This window comes from Micropterus salmoides, unplaced genomic scaffold (assembly GCF_014851395.1).
Source record: "Micropterus salmoides isolate LMB-PRFRI ecotype aquatic unplaced genomic scaffold, ASM1485139v1 Ms_hic_scaffold_3982, whole genome shotgun sequence".
Lineage (NCBI taxonomy): Eukaryota > Metazoa > Chordata > Actinopteri > Centrarchiformes > Centrarchidae > Micropterus > Micropterus salmoides.
Genome location: NW_024043353.1, coordinates 1 through 14,848, shown reverse-complemented (window position 1 = coordinate 14,848; position 14,848 = coordinate 1). Strand labels below are relative to the sequence as shown.

At 39.7% G+C, this 14,848-nt stretch overlaps 1 protein-coding gene across 1 annotated transcript; it reads left to right on the top strand.

The window, feature by feature from the left end:
• Positions 1 to 9,614: 9,614 nt before the first annotated feature.
• Positions 9,615 to 13,473, top strand: LOC119885372 (plexin-A4-like; the record flags this gene model as incomplete). Its single annotated transcript, XM_038695396.1, has 2 exons — positions 9,615 to 9,738; positions 13,320 to 13,473. Coding segments are annotated over 2 exons (278 nt in total), but the record flags the coding sequence as incomplete, so codon positions are not given.
• Between the last annotated feature and the right edge of the window lie 1,375 nt (positions 13,474 to 14,848).

Below are 14,848 nucleotides of genomic sequence, written 5' to 3'. Positions count from 1 at the left end.
AGGTACTCTAGTTGAGGATATGAGGGTAAACACACACACACACACACACACACACACATCATCTTGACTGTAACTGAGAGCCCCTCTGGGAGAGGGTTATCTCACATGTCCCATCACATAGCTGGTGCTATGGCAACAGCAGCATAGTAAGAATATAATAACCATGTTATATAATCCTACAGTAATCCCCCCTGATTGTTCAGTAGAAATATCAGATAGCATTGTCCGTGGCCAAGACAAACTGTCTATCTGTTTTAGAAATTTACTCATAAGAATGATATTGCATGCACCACACAGACAGCTATATTCACAGGGTGTGTTATTCTTTATCAAGACTTGGGACTCAAAGGAACACTTTTGAGCTTCCAAGCTTGTAGGAGAAACTACGGTGGCCACGGAAACCTCAAAAGGAATTATCTAAAGCCAGTGTTTTGTTTGTCCATTCTGTGCTACTGTAGAAACATTGCGGTTCAGTATGGTGGACTCTGTAGAAGGGGACCCACTCCCACTGTAGACATACAGGCTTATTCTAGGGTAATGAAAGCACAATTATTGTTATTTTCAGGTGATTATACACTAATGAAAACATACATATGAATATTATGGCCATATTCTGCAGAGAGCTTCAAGATTTAAGGATTCATTTTTATATTTGCATGTTGGAAACCTATAATAAATGAGGTATGACAAAAAATATAAGATACATCTGGATCAGGTCTTATGCACGCTATACACATATACCTTAGAGACATGTGTGCCATATTCTCTACCATAGAAAATGATAGCTATAGTCTCAATGTGTCTTGCAGTCTGTCTTGTGAACAAACACACCTCAACTGCTCAGGATGGATATTGACTGCCTGGATCAATAGTATCATATGCTGGTGTCTAAAGCTACACACATGCAAGATCATAACACAATATATAGAAGATAAAAGCCAAGTGCGCTAATGAGACCCATTGAAAAGCTTCCTCCAGTGCCCTGCACTATTACCCTCAGGGGCAGTTATGAAAACATCATTGAAGAGTGGACCTTGGGAAATACTGTAGATGCAATGCAATGATATTATTGTTCTCCCTTGACTTGTGTCTGGGCTTTTATTTTATGAATGGGAGGTCAGATTGTGTTTTGATGGAGTAATAAATGGGGCAGTGATATATGAGCTGTTTGGAAATGTCCCTATTTTACCTTTCACATCCTTTGTCGGTCTTAGCCAATTTAAGATATCATATTAGTTAAATTTTGTCATCTTTAAATACAGAGAATGAGAAATCATGGAACTTGCTTGAACATTTAAAAGTAAGTATATCTAATGAAGCTCTAAGTATAACCAGCAATAGTGTATTTAGGATGATTAAAAAGTATAATTTCTTTAATGACAGTGCCCCCTCTGTCCTCTTTTGTGTCAATAAAATGCTCCTTAATTGTCTACTTTGTGTTTTCAGAAAAAATATTCCCAAAAAAACAAAATCATTCAATAATTCAGGTAAAGAATTCATAAACTCTAATTTTGTAAATTACCTCTGCTTTTTCGTCACACTCATTAACCTTCCTGCTCTTCACACACACACACCCACATACCTCTGAGTCAGACAGATAAAGCTGTTTAATATAGAGAACCTGTCCTAATGGCATCTTCAGGGGCAGCAGTGGATTCACATATGTTAGATAAACAGCCTAATAAGCTTGCCACACATTCCCTCTGCCAGGGAATAATTTGTTTTTTTGTTCCTGTGTGTGTGTATGAGAGAGAAAAGAAGAGAGATGAAGGAAGTTTGTAGCAAGGCTTTTGACAGCTGCAAAAATTGCGTGGTGGAGTGTGAGGCACCAAAAGTCACAGAAAAGTCAAAGAAAGAAACAACTGCTACATGTTTGCTCGCAGGGAGCGATTGATGCTGCCGATCACAATCTATTCGTTTTGTGTGCGTTAGAGAGAAATATTTATGGAGGTTGTTGGGAAGAATATGTAATAACCTTCATTTTATTCAAATGTTTATGGAACATTTGAATAAATTGGGGCGGGGGTGGGGGGGTCGTCTTACGTGCACAGACTTCACTTATTAAAAACTTGGTAGCCCTATGACGTTACAAGTCGCGGTGGATATTTTACAAGCACGGAACAGGTCAAGTGGCAGTGAACACACAGGGTGCAGATGTTGGTTTCGGTTGATTGACAGGCTGCCTCGTTAACAAGCCCACAAGCGGCTCACCCGCTGCCGTGATAACAGAGGTGGACTTTTGGCGACTTTATAAAACGTACTGCTGATAGAGAAAGTGGAGTAGACAGGCGAGGTGGAGACCGAGAGAGGAGGGGCAAGCAGGTGTGTTTACCTGAGATGAAGGCCTCTTTTGTGTCTGAGTGTGGGGAGAAGAGAATTCCGAGGAAGGTGTGAAGCATATTTAAAATTTATAATAATGTTCGTGGTGATTAAAACCTGCTGTCACAGGGTGGTATTATGTGAAAAATGCGGGTTTTTACATTCACGATGTCTGCTCAACCATCGACCATCTGTCATCCATCGACGATGGCATAGTCTATCGGCCCAACCCTACTCTGTTTATCATATATAATATTTTAAGTCATTGTTTGAGCTCATACTGTACGGCTACCTGTGCAAACTCTCAGCAGCAGTGTTACTGTGTAATTTTCCGCTCAGCCAGTGTTCTTGGATTGCTAGTAGGTAAAGTGGATGGCTCAGAGATTTCTGAACTAGGGGGCATCACTTTGCAATTTCTATGTCTTTGTGTATGGGCTTATATGCGATACACATTGTGTGTGCGAGTGTGTGTGTGCGTGCGCGTCTGTCCGTCCACAAACGGGAGTAACAGGGTCATGGCCAGTGGGCCAGGTAATGACTCTCCCACCGGCCCCTCCATGCGGATTTCTGCTCAGTGGACCACCACTCTTAATGATAGCACAAGGAGGCACACTGACTGTTGTTGTTTGAGTTTGTGTATGTGTGTGTTTGGTCACATGTACCAGTAAGAGAATGTAGCCTAGCCAGGTTGAATTTAGATAGATGTGTGTGATTTGACTGAATATCTGTGACACAGTACCTTATACAGCCTCAGGCTATTAGTATGTATAGGATTCCATATAGTGTCTATGATGCATGGGCAGTATGGTAATTGGGTTTCAGTTGGACTACAGAGTGCCTATTTGTTGTGCACTGGTTTACCACAAACAACGCTGTAAAGCCAGAAACACGGTTGTGTAGTGTGTACAACAAATACTTCAAAAAGTCTTATAATTTCACTGCAGGGGAGGTTTTGTTTTTTGTCTGTGCACAGGAATATGCATACATGTAGGAGATTTTGTATGTTTATTTATATATACATGTATATACTTGTTGACCACTTATGTGTCGTGTGTGTGTGTGTGTGTGTGTGTAGATGTGTGTGTGCATGTTTGTGTTTGTTTCCTCCAGTGACATGAGCATTTGATAGAGCTAGGGATGGCTAGAAGTCGGCTTTGTGAGAATTTAATAGCTTTCATTTCCCAGCCTGCTTGACCTTCTCCATGCCACATATTAGATATGCATTACACCTGAAGTCTCACATGGCCAGATACATCTGCACCCTCTCTTTAGTAAGTTCTCTCTATACGCTCCCCTGAGTCCTGCAGCTTGCGCCCCACTGATACTTGACTAGTTTCAGCCACAAGGGATCAAGCCTGGAATTAAATGTTATCCACATGCCTTCAAAATACCAAAGAATATTGGTATATGGCATATATATATTATATGTTTGAAAATTTGAAAAATTTCTGCTCTTTGAGTTCTTGTTCTTAGTTCTTCCCGTTGTTTTCATGTAGTTTAAAGTTATTTACAGGATATGTCTCATTATGCTGGTGCTCAAACCCAAACTATGAATCAAAGAATGAGTGCTCGTCAGTGATGTTATTTTTGAAGATATCCTTGCAGAATAAGATGATCATCTTCTATTCTAAATATTGTCGTCAAGTAAATCATCAAAATGCCTAAATTTTAAAAACTGTGCCGTGAAATATATTCTACGCACGACTGTCTACTTTTGAATGGCCTTGACAGCCTCTTCAGCAGCGCTTGTCTGGGCTAAAAATCCTTCTCTGCCCTCTTCTCAGTCTCACTCTAATTGTGTCACCTTATCAAAGGCTGGGAGAAACAAGAGTGCAGATTAGTTTCCATTCAGGGCCAATCTAATCCTTTCAACTCGCCTTCTCATAATGCCATTGCCAGTCAGTCAAACAGCTCTGCACAACAGCAATGTTTACTAACCAAATGAATAGATGTTGGACATGTAATTCTCCACAAAAAAGATAGCCCCAGTCAGGCTTTTTATGTCTGTTATGTGAAATCTAAATCACTTTTCTAAAGTTCTCTAAATGGTCTATTCTTTGATGTTTATAAAGGGTGGAATTGTTTCATATTGTTACAAATGATGCAATCTTTTTTTCTTTCAAGGTCTGTCTGGATAGTAATTGAAAACAATTATCCAGTGCTTTGCTCTGATAATACCCACCTCTTACTGTACATCAGCTAAACCATGTTTGCCGTTATTTTCAATATCCTTTCACTGAAGCCCCAAATCAGCCAGAACATCTACACATTCCCCCCTTCAGATTGGTGTGGACATTTGGATTAATCCAAATCAATATCTGTGCATGTTTTACACATTAGTTAGAGATTCAGTCAGGATGCATTATGCATATATGTTAGCTGGTGTCGCCCTAACACCTCAGTAGGGTTTTTTGCTGGTATATACAGCAGAATGAACAGAAACTTGCCAGCCTGGTATCATCAAAAGGCATAGGAATGACACGCCAATTTCTTAAGTCATTTGGCATGGTATTCCAATGCATATTTTGTTTTTGGCATGTCATTTTACGCCATTTAGACTGCATTGACTTCTACTGTGCAGAAACGGCGTGCCATTTTATGCCTACTGTCACAGGTAAAATCAGTGTATGTGGGCTATAAATAGCCATGTCCGACACTAAGGTTGTGGCGAGGTCGTGGGGCGAATAGTACGTTGACACCTGACTGATCGTTAATTATATATGCAGGTCAACCGGTTAACTTTACAGCTGCGCAGATAGGGTGAACCTCCTTTGTGTTGCTTAGGTCTATAGGGACTGAACAGGGTGAAATGACATGTGAAATGTTTAAAATGCGTTGACATGGCACGCCAAAATGTCCTTAAAAGTGCTATTTATATGCCATTCCATGACATCATGTTGAAGTTGCAGATATTTCAGGAGAGAAATCATATACAAGTGTGTGAATGAAGTAATGATTAAAGAAATTAAAGAAGTGTTTCCCACCAGAAAGTCCAGTTTTAGGGCTTCTCAGATGCCAAAACACAATACAATATTCCATCCTTGTTTGAGCCAAACTGTATGATCTCAATTTTTGCATTGTGCTGCAGAAAAAGATGACTAAGGACCATCTTTTCACTGGTATACTCTTCTGTTTTGTGTGTAGCCCTCTGTGTAGGCACTCTGCACCACAGTTGAATGAGAAAACAGTGTGTTTTTTGCAGCAGTCCCATTGTCCAACCAAGGTAGAGACATGCAGACAGAAGAAAAAGCCCCCCTCTTGCGCTGAATCACAGTCCCCGCCTGGTCTGTGTCTGGGATGTGAAAGTTAATAATTTGACCTGTTGGCAGTTTCATCTTGCCCAGCAAGTCTGTGACCTTCTGACTCAGAAATAGATGAAACTTACAGTCCCTGCAGGGCTATATGACAACTCCATAGATAAACAGAGGCCACCCAGGTACTTGCAAAACAATTCACTGGCTTGCACTAACACCTCTATTTATAACTAATATAACATTTTAGAGTTGGCAAAGTCTGCGAAGGAAAGTAAAATGTATGCAGTAAAAGCTGGCATTGAAAACATGTCAGGATAGAAGGCTCCACCTGAGATCATACAACGAGGATGATGATACAGAATTATTGTTGACATTCAGAATTGATACACTGAAAGTGGATAAATTGTAGTCAAAACCTGCATGAAATCATTATTTATAAGATAATGGTTCTTGGTATAGGAAATTAATCCATAAGGGTCTGTGATCACTGGTCCTTTCTGCAGATTGATGTTCTTTGTTGCAGTGCACCGTGTTTTTTTTGGAAAATTCCATGTTCACTCTACATTTGCATAACAAGCAAAACAATATGGTCCCTGTTCACTTCTTAGAGCAAGTAATATACCATCTCTAATGATAATGTATTAACAGGCCCCAGTCCAGTTATGTCAGGTCTAGTTGTTGCACTCATCAACTCACACTGCCTCATTATGTCCTTTTGGCTTGTAACCGTATTAAAATAAATGATAAAAGTCAGTTTGATGCTAAACTTGTGGGCTGTAAATCTTTGCTGAAGTAATTGTTTCATAAACATTGTACATTGTGAGTCACACGCATATAAACCTAACCTAAAAATGTTATATGCTGTGAGATTAACATTAACAAGTCTTTGCAGCGTGTCTTGTTTAGGCTTTCTTTTTGTCCTTTCTCAGTATCGTCATCCGTCCATTCCTTACCCCTGTTATTTACATCAGCTAGCATCTCACAGAGATGATATCATAAACCATCTGGATAGCCGAAGTGATGCTAGGGATATGTCCAAAACTATATATTGGATACATATAGACACTCGGAGACAAAAAATGAATGAAATGACGGACTATAAGAGTAGTGCACTATGTAGTTGATATGACAACTGACACATGTAACAACACTAACAACTAAAAGATAGCCTTGGAACTGAGCCTTCCTCAACAATATGTTGTGTGGCTCACTTTACATCTAGATCAGTCTAAAATAAAATCTGCTATTCAATATTTATATTCTTAGTGGCCTTTAACAAACACCATTTCCCCAAAGACCTAGATGTTTGCAGGCTGAACGTCATGGCTCACCAAAAGAAGTAAGCCTATGGGCAAGTCGATATGTTGGGATTTGTTCAGACATGGAACAACAGCAGGAGAGGGTTTACCAGTGTAGATGGTTTTAGACAGCAATGATTCAAGCTAGGAAGTTGGAGAAATAACTGTAGGACAGAGAGCTTTGGTGAATTTTATGAAAATGAACAAAACCTAGTTGAGATCACGTACCCGCTCTACAGTTTTTTATGAGAGCTGTAGTTTTTTCTGTGCTCACAAAGTAAGGTTTAATCTTCTATTGCAACTTACGTTGTTAATTTGTCTTGGAATATGGAAAGTCAACTCCAGGAACATACTTTGCTTTCTCAGAAAGACAGAAGAAAGAAATTCTATATGAGCCAATGTTGTAACAATGAGTTACAGAGGCGAGTGGAACAGAATTTTAAAGCAAGTTTTATAACTCTTAGTTAACTGTAACAAATATACTACTTACTTGATTGATTCTTGATTTGCCAGAACATGGCCAAACTACATTGGGATAGACTCTTAACAGGATAATAAACAACACAAAACAAGAACCTGGGAAATTACCACTGAATTAGAATTGATATCATCTCATTTACACATTGTTAACAAAGACTGTGAGTTGATAAAGAAGGTGTCCGGAGGCTTTTTTCACAGAAAGTATATCTCCCTACACATTATTGGTCTTGTATGACAACATTTGATTGAAGCAAATCTGAGGGGATTCCCTATTCCTTTAAAAGGTGCTTAATATTAATTTACTGTTGTCAGTGCAATATTTTACTCCTTGTATTTGTCTTATTGTACTGCTCTCAACACCTCAACCTCCTTCAGGAATCAAAATCTAGCTGCATATAAAGATAAGATGTAAATATCTATTTACTGTGTGTGTGTGTGTGTGTGTGTGAGAGAGAGAGAGAGAGAGATTTATTGAATGGTATAACCCTCTACTTACTCATTTATTATTCAATTAAAGTGATGATTCACTTAGACTCATAGATTGTGCCAGTAAACACTAGTAATGCATTACTGTTAGTCTTCTTGGCATGCAGTTTGAGTTTTTTTCCACCAAAACAGTGCCACTGTCAAAGAACAGGCTCAAAGAGTAACATCATTATACAAAGGCTCACACAAAGATACACATACAATTCAAGCTTATACACAAAGTGTCATGCTGAGCATCTTTTTACAGTGTTATTCTTCTATGGGTGTAAACAACAGACCTGTGGGTATGCAAGGAAGCAAACAGAGTGTGTGTGTGTTTGTGTGTACGGTGGTGAAAGTGTGCATTCGTGGGTTTCTGTATGCTGTTTGCCTGGGGGTACTTATAAGATGTGGTCTTATTAAATCAGTGCTAGAAAAGGAGGAACAGACTGAAGTGATAGAGAAGCACAAAGGAACCTGAAGCGATTAAACCCCTACTCAAACCGGCTTAGCAGGGAAAGCTTCACAGAAAGCCAACAATGGTTGCCTTCCTTTTTAAATCTTGCTTCTATTTTGCTTTCTTTTCCACTCTCTCTCGCCTGCACTATTTACCCCTCCTCCTGTTCTCTCTCTCTCTCTAAAACAGATTATCTTTTTTCTTTTTCTTTATGTCTGTCTTCTTTGCGGCACGTTAGGCCGCTTAACTTTACAATACTTACGTCAGGTCAAAATCCACCCTCCTTCAATCTCTCCAATTCAGGATAAAACACTTCTTGCTGCATAAAGTATTACTGTATCTCAGACATTAACCACCTCGAAAGTCCTTCTTTCATTTGTTCATTACAAGCTCTTCCTTTCTATTCATTCTTTTGATTCTTTTCTTTCACTAAGGGAGTTTTTGGGCACTCTGTGGATTTGCCAGGTTGTTAATTGCACAGCAAGTTTTTGTCTAAATCAATAGGGGACTTGCATAAGTTTATGAGGGGATTAGATGAGAACAAGAGTGTGTGGGTGTGTGTATGTGGAGCAGAGTAGAAGGTTAAGGTTATATCGTAATTTGGGCCATTTGATTCTCACAAAATTTCTCACTGAACATAAATTTATTAACAGCTTCAGACGTCTTCAGTGTTCCACTTCTGCTGTAATATATAACTTATAAACTTTCCACTGCAAGTGTTTGGTGGGAATGAATTGTAGTTCTCATTTCAACCTTACTTAAAAAAACATTTAGATGTTCAAAATATGGGGAGTTACCCCGTGGTATGTCAAGGGTTAGGGTTTGGAACAGGAGCCTGTAAATTCCTCTTACAACACAAAGGTTACGGTCCTCCACCTGCACAAACCACTGTAATGGACTGGATTAGACCACCTGGTGTGGTATTAAAAGGTGGAGGAATCCATTCCCACCCCCCGCAACATCCACATCTCCACCTGCACTTGGCATTGCCCATCAATGCCAGTCATTAAGACAGGATTACAAAGATGAGGCCAACCTCATCCCCAGTGGACCGGCTCCACTTCCACATATAGAGCAACCATTGTTTTAAATGCCACTGCTCGCACCCCCCGGAGACTGGGTTTCAATTCACTGGCCACTGTAGCTTGTTCACTGCCAGAGAGGAAATATGATAAATGTGTCTAACTCCGTTTGTCAGGGAGCGGCGGGACTTTCTCTTTTTCCCCAGGTGCCAACGGGTGGAAAGGGGTAAGCCCTGGTCAGGTTACTAGATTCGTGTATGTGTGTGTATTTGCATTTGTCATCCGTGAATAACACCCCCTCTTTGTGTTTTTTTTGTAGGTGCACCAGAAAGGAGAAATGCGAGCGCTCATCAGAGCCCCGTCGCTTTGCATCAGACATCAAGCAGTGTGTGCGTCTCAGTGTCCACCCAAACAACATCTCAGTGTCCCAGTTTAGTGTCACGGTGAGTAGATAGAAACACACTACTCCTCATCTGTATTAAAAAGAAGAATTATCTGTTCTATAGGTAGTGTTTCATATACATCATATCATATCATAAATTTGATTGTTTGAAGGATAAAATGTGGTCAAATGTTAATTAGAAGTGATTCAACTTATTTGTTTTGTTTAATAATGAAGAATAACTTCAGGAAGCATTAGTTTTAGTGGAGCCACATTGCAGTAAAGAGTGAGGCTAGCTGAATTTGTAGCTAGTGAGAAAATCTTGTCTGGCAGATTGACAGTATCACACACTCAAGCTCAATTTGTTATGCAATGTAATTATGCTCTAGATACTGATTAGTAGCCAGTGTTAACTCTATAATCCTGCTTTACATCATTTTACTGCCTGCCAACATGCATCCTTCAAATTCTGAACTCAGAACTTTCAGGCCCGTCCAGTGAAATACTCTCCTAACAAATGTCAACAATCATTAACAGCACCCAGTTTAGCTCAGTTGTGTTTATTGTGATTGTTGGCAACTAAATGCAACACTTTTCCCCCAGGACATTTCATTCTAAAACAAGCTGCCAGATTTAAAGGGTCTGAATGGTTTTTGATTGTTTAAGTGTATTGATTAGCGTGCAAGGAACTGTAATACATTGCAACAAAAATATGTCTCTTGGAGAAATACAAACACTTGTTGGGTAATTGTTTTTCCATATTGTTCTCCACCTTTTCAGCAGAATGTGTGATAAAATACAGGTGCCATTTAATTTGTACCACGATACTGTATGTTAGTTATATCGCTGTATACAGACTTAGTCCCTTGTAGATTTCATCCCCACCAAAAGCCCATTTGGATATGACAATTATTTTACACTGGCAAAGGAACAGGTGGCTGCTAATGTTTTAAGAGGCTGTGTATGTATGTGTCTGTGTATCCCTTTGGATGTGTGTGATCTCACTGCAGGTACAGAATTGACATCATGCTATTCTGTATCTTCCAAAGCATATCGTTTTTTCTTTATCAAGTGTGTTGAAATAGCCTATTTTGAAGGTTGTAACCTTAACCACATTAAGTGATGTCACTTTTCAATTCCCATTTCCTATTTAATGGTGGTTTAGAAATGGCGTTGAATCGAGACCAAATGCATAAATATCCAATATGATTTCCTAAGGTCAAGCCTGAATGACTATTCTCCATCCGTATTGCTCTGAGGTCACGAGAGGTGTTGATTTTCTGAGGTACACCTCTGCATCACTCTAATGATATTGTGTGTGTGTGTGTGTGTGTGTGTGTGTGTGTGTGTGTGTGTGTGTGTGTGTGTGTGTGTGTGTGTGTGTGTGTGTGTGTGTGTGTGTGTGTGTGTGTCAGAGAAAGAGAGCCTTCAGAGAGTGTTTAACCTTTTCCCAGCGAGCAGGCTTTATCCAAAGGCTATGCCACACATTTCCAATCCAACTGATTGCAGGTCAGAGGCTTTTGACAGACAGACGGGGGCTCCTTCTTGACCTTTGTGTTATTAATATTTGTTTGGAAAGATAAGGCAAAGTATTCTCGAGAGAAACAGACTCTCCACTGCTGAAATCAGACCCACTGTAAGAAACAAGCCATTATTTTCTTTTACATTTATTTCTCTCTTTGGTTGTTTACAGTATATAAGTTTCTTCTGTTATACCGTATACTTCAGGTGGAGTTGTCTCTATAGCTACAACTAACAGCTTTAAGCACAAATAATACAGTGGCACTTCTTATTACTGGTTAAATGGCTGTAAAATGTTTTTTTTACATTAATTAGCTCATACATAGAGTACGATTTTATGCAATATATATTACAATAAATTATTTCTAAAGTTATGTAAGAGTATAATATCAGGGATGACATTTGTATGCTAAATTCTCACCAGGCGTTTTTTCCATCACATATTCTCTGCATTAGATATGGTGGTTTGTAAAGTACAGGAGGCCATTTGTGTATGTGTGTGCGCCCATATGTGAGGCAGATGTTTCTGGCAGATGAATTGGTTATTTTCATATTTAGGCAGCCCTGCTGTGGCTATGCTTGGCTGTGACTACTCTAAATGTAATTGAGGAAACTCAAGGTCTAGCTGTATTTCCTCCTTAAAAGGAAAAATAAATTAAAGTTAGAGAAGAAGAAGGTCAGAGGTAAAGAATGAGAGAGACGATGTATAAGAGATAGAAGCTTGGTGGTGCGCTGTCCATCTTATGTGGGAAGCTGTGTATCTGTTCACACCCGCATCGCCGTCTTTTCATTAAGCAGCAATATAAAAACAGCCCAGGTCAGCCCTACTCAGCCGCTGAGGCAGCTTTCAGCATCACATCATAAGTGTACTATGGACTCCGCCTCAAATCAATGCCTAGGCCAAGGCCCACTGTAGACACGCTTTTTCATAAATATGTATATTTTCGTCGTGACCCTACTCCATCTGCATCCACAACCCTCTTTTTTTCCCCTTTGTATTCAAGGACAGTGGGGTTTTTTTCTTTTTTTCCACCTGCTCCACCTGAAGCCAGTTTTTGCTGAGGTGCAGAGAGAGCTTACACAGCGTTTTCAAATGAAGAGGGAAGATTTGCATTCTCTGTTTCCCATAGAGTCCGAATTTCCCTCCCTTTCCAGCTGCCTGTATGCCTGCACTTTTTTCCTCCCCTTCATTCTTCTTCACCTTGGTCTTCCTGCTATTTCTGTCCTCCTCCGTGTCTATAGTCTCTTTTCATCCTATACTTTGTTTTAGTCATCTACATTTAATTGGCTTGCTCCATCTCTTCTAACTCCTCATCCTTCTACTTCCCTTGTCCTTCTGTTTTTATAATTTCTTTCACTTTCTACAATAAAAACATGATGAACCAGAGATTCAGGACATTAAGATGGAATGTTAAATCCACACAGCTCATGGATGCCACAAGGCATTATGGGAGGTGACTAGAAAGGTAGTAGTGTCATAAAATGGCACTGATTTCATTTTTAACTCAATCTGTCTCTTTCTGCATCATAGCATTTTAATGTTGTCTGAGCAGGATGCATCTGATCCCTGTTCATATATTAATCCTCCTATTCAAGAATCCCCCGAGGCTCCTCTGGCCACTGACCACCCTGCAGATGGATCTTTACTTTGCTGAGAACTTGCAGCTGGGCGCCTTTATGAGCAAAATTCATATTTGAAGAACATATTGGCTCCAAAACTGATCTGAAGTACTCACAGATGTGCGAGTCTGAGCACTGTAGTCATATAATACAAGTTGGGGCACATATCTAATTTGTTTATCTCCGATCATAATTGGAATTATAAAAATGCACTCTGTCGTGTTTCATTAATAATTTTTTAAAATGATGAATGATTTTCACTATGTAATGTGTGCTGTTAAGAATATGAAGCCATTGAAACGTAACTGAATCCTCCCTAGCTTTGTTTTGTTTTGGTACGATTCACCATAGTATCAGAGTTCACTTTCATTTGCTAATTTCATTATTCTTTTATTATGTTTCTTATTACAGTCAATGCATTTACCATGAAGTGAATATTTAGTATAATGTTACATCAAATACTCACATCTTTTGACGCATCTTTTCTTTCCCTCTCTACAGCTGGTGTTGGAGGCCCATAATGTCCCAGAACTCTCTGCGGGTGTCAACTGCACCTTTGAGGACCTGGCTGAGATGAATGGCTTGGTGGACGGAAACCGGATCAAATGCTTCTCCCCGGCTGAGAAAGAGATGCCACGCATTATTGTTGACAAAGGTAAGGATGGACATGCAAAGCAACAAGCTACTATTCTATACTTGCCAATGGTGGATTTCACAGTGTTTTTTCCACTTGATTTGATGTTTGCATCGTGAACTTACACAGAAACTGTCTCTGTGTACATGACGATAACAACACCTGTGATAATCTGCAGGAAGCCTGCCGATAACTTGTCAAAATATAATTATGTGTATTGTAACATTAGGATATATATATATATATATATAGGCAGCATCAATTAGTAATCAGCATTAAAGTACCTGTTGAATACAAACATGTCTGTCAGGGAAGCACACATTCCTTCTCTTCAGTCAGAAGCCTGCTAGTCCTAGGGCTATGAGTGTTCTATTAATTTTTGTTTTCTCGTTGCCATCACAAACTCAGTGGGCCTTGGAGCAATGCCCTAGGACATGTTTAGTAATTGAATGAACATTAGTTATTAGGATGCTGTGGGAGTTATTTACCACTCTCCCTCAAAGTGGATATGCTCCAGAGGGAGTGATGGGACCCCAGTTAACCCCAGTGCAGAAAAGGAGAATATCAAGCTGTACAGCTAAGTGTTTTTACTACAGTATTTCAGCTAATTTAGTGCCTGGAGATTACACAGTCCCCGCAGACAGTGTCACTGTTTTCGTTGCTTTCAAGAAGCATACAGCTAAAACAATTCTGACAATGTTCATTCCACAAATAGAGAAGAGAAATATATTTGTCTCTCTGTAATTCCCCCGCCCTTAACCTCCCCTCTCCGCGGTCGGCTAAGCCTGGTCTAATTGAAAAAGCTTCCATCTGGGAAGGCCTGTCCCTAGGCAGGCAATCCTTCATCACCAACACTCATTGTGTCCCCATGTTGAGATGATAAGGATGAGATCTCCTTCCATACTTTCACAAGAAAAGATGAATAGAATGAAAAGAAAAAAATAGATAGAACAGAATGGTGATGAGCATGGTCCATCAGTAATGCTAAAAATGTACACACAAAGGAATGCTCACTGTAGTTTTTAGGTCCCACCAATGTTGATGTCAGAGCTCTAAAGAAATGTGTATTAAGGCCTGCTTGTGTCATTTGCAAAGAAAAGTATAGTCTTAAGTGCAGAGAGCTAAAGTGAGCAGACTATCATGAATTTGCAGCACTGGCGAGACATTTAGGCCTCAGCTGCACACTTGTACGAATATTCATATTTCCTTCTTGTATTCAGTGCACCCACACGAACAGAAGCTTTACACACACATATACTGCTATGAACAAATACACGGCACCACTGCAATAAAGTGATCCACAGATAGACACATGTACAGATGTAAGGCTGACCGAGAGCCTGAGGGTGCTTCGGGGAATTAAAACATTTGTTTAATGTTTGCCATGTCAACCACA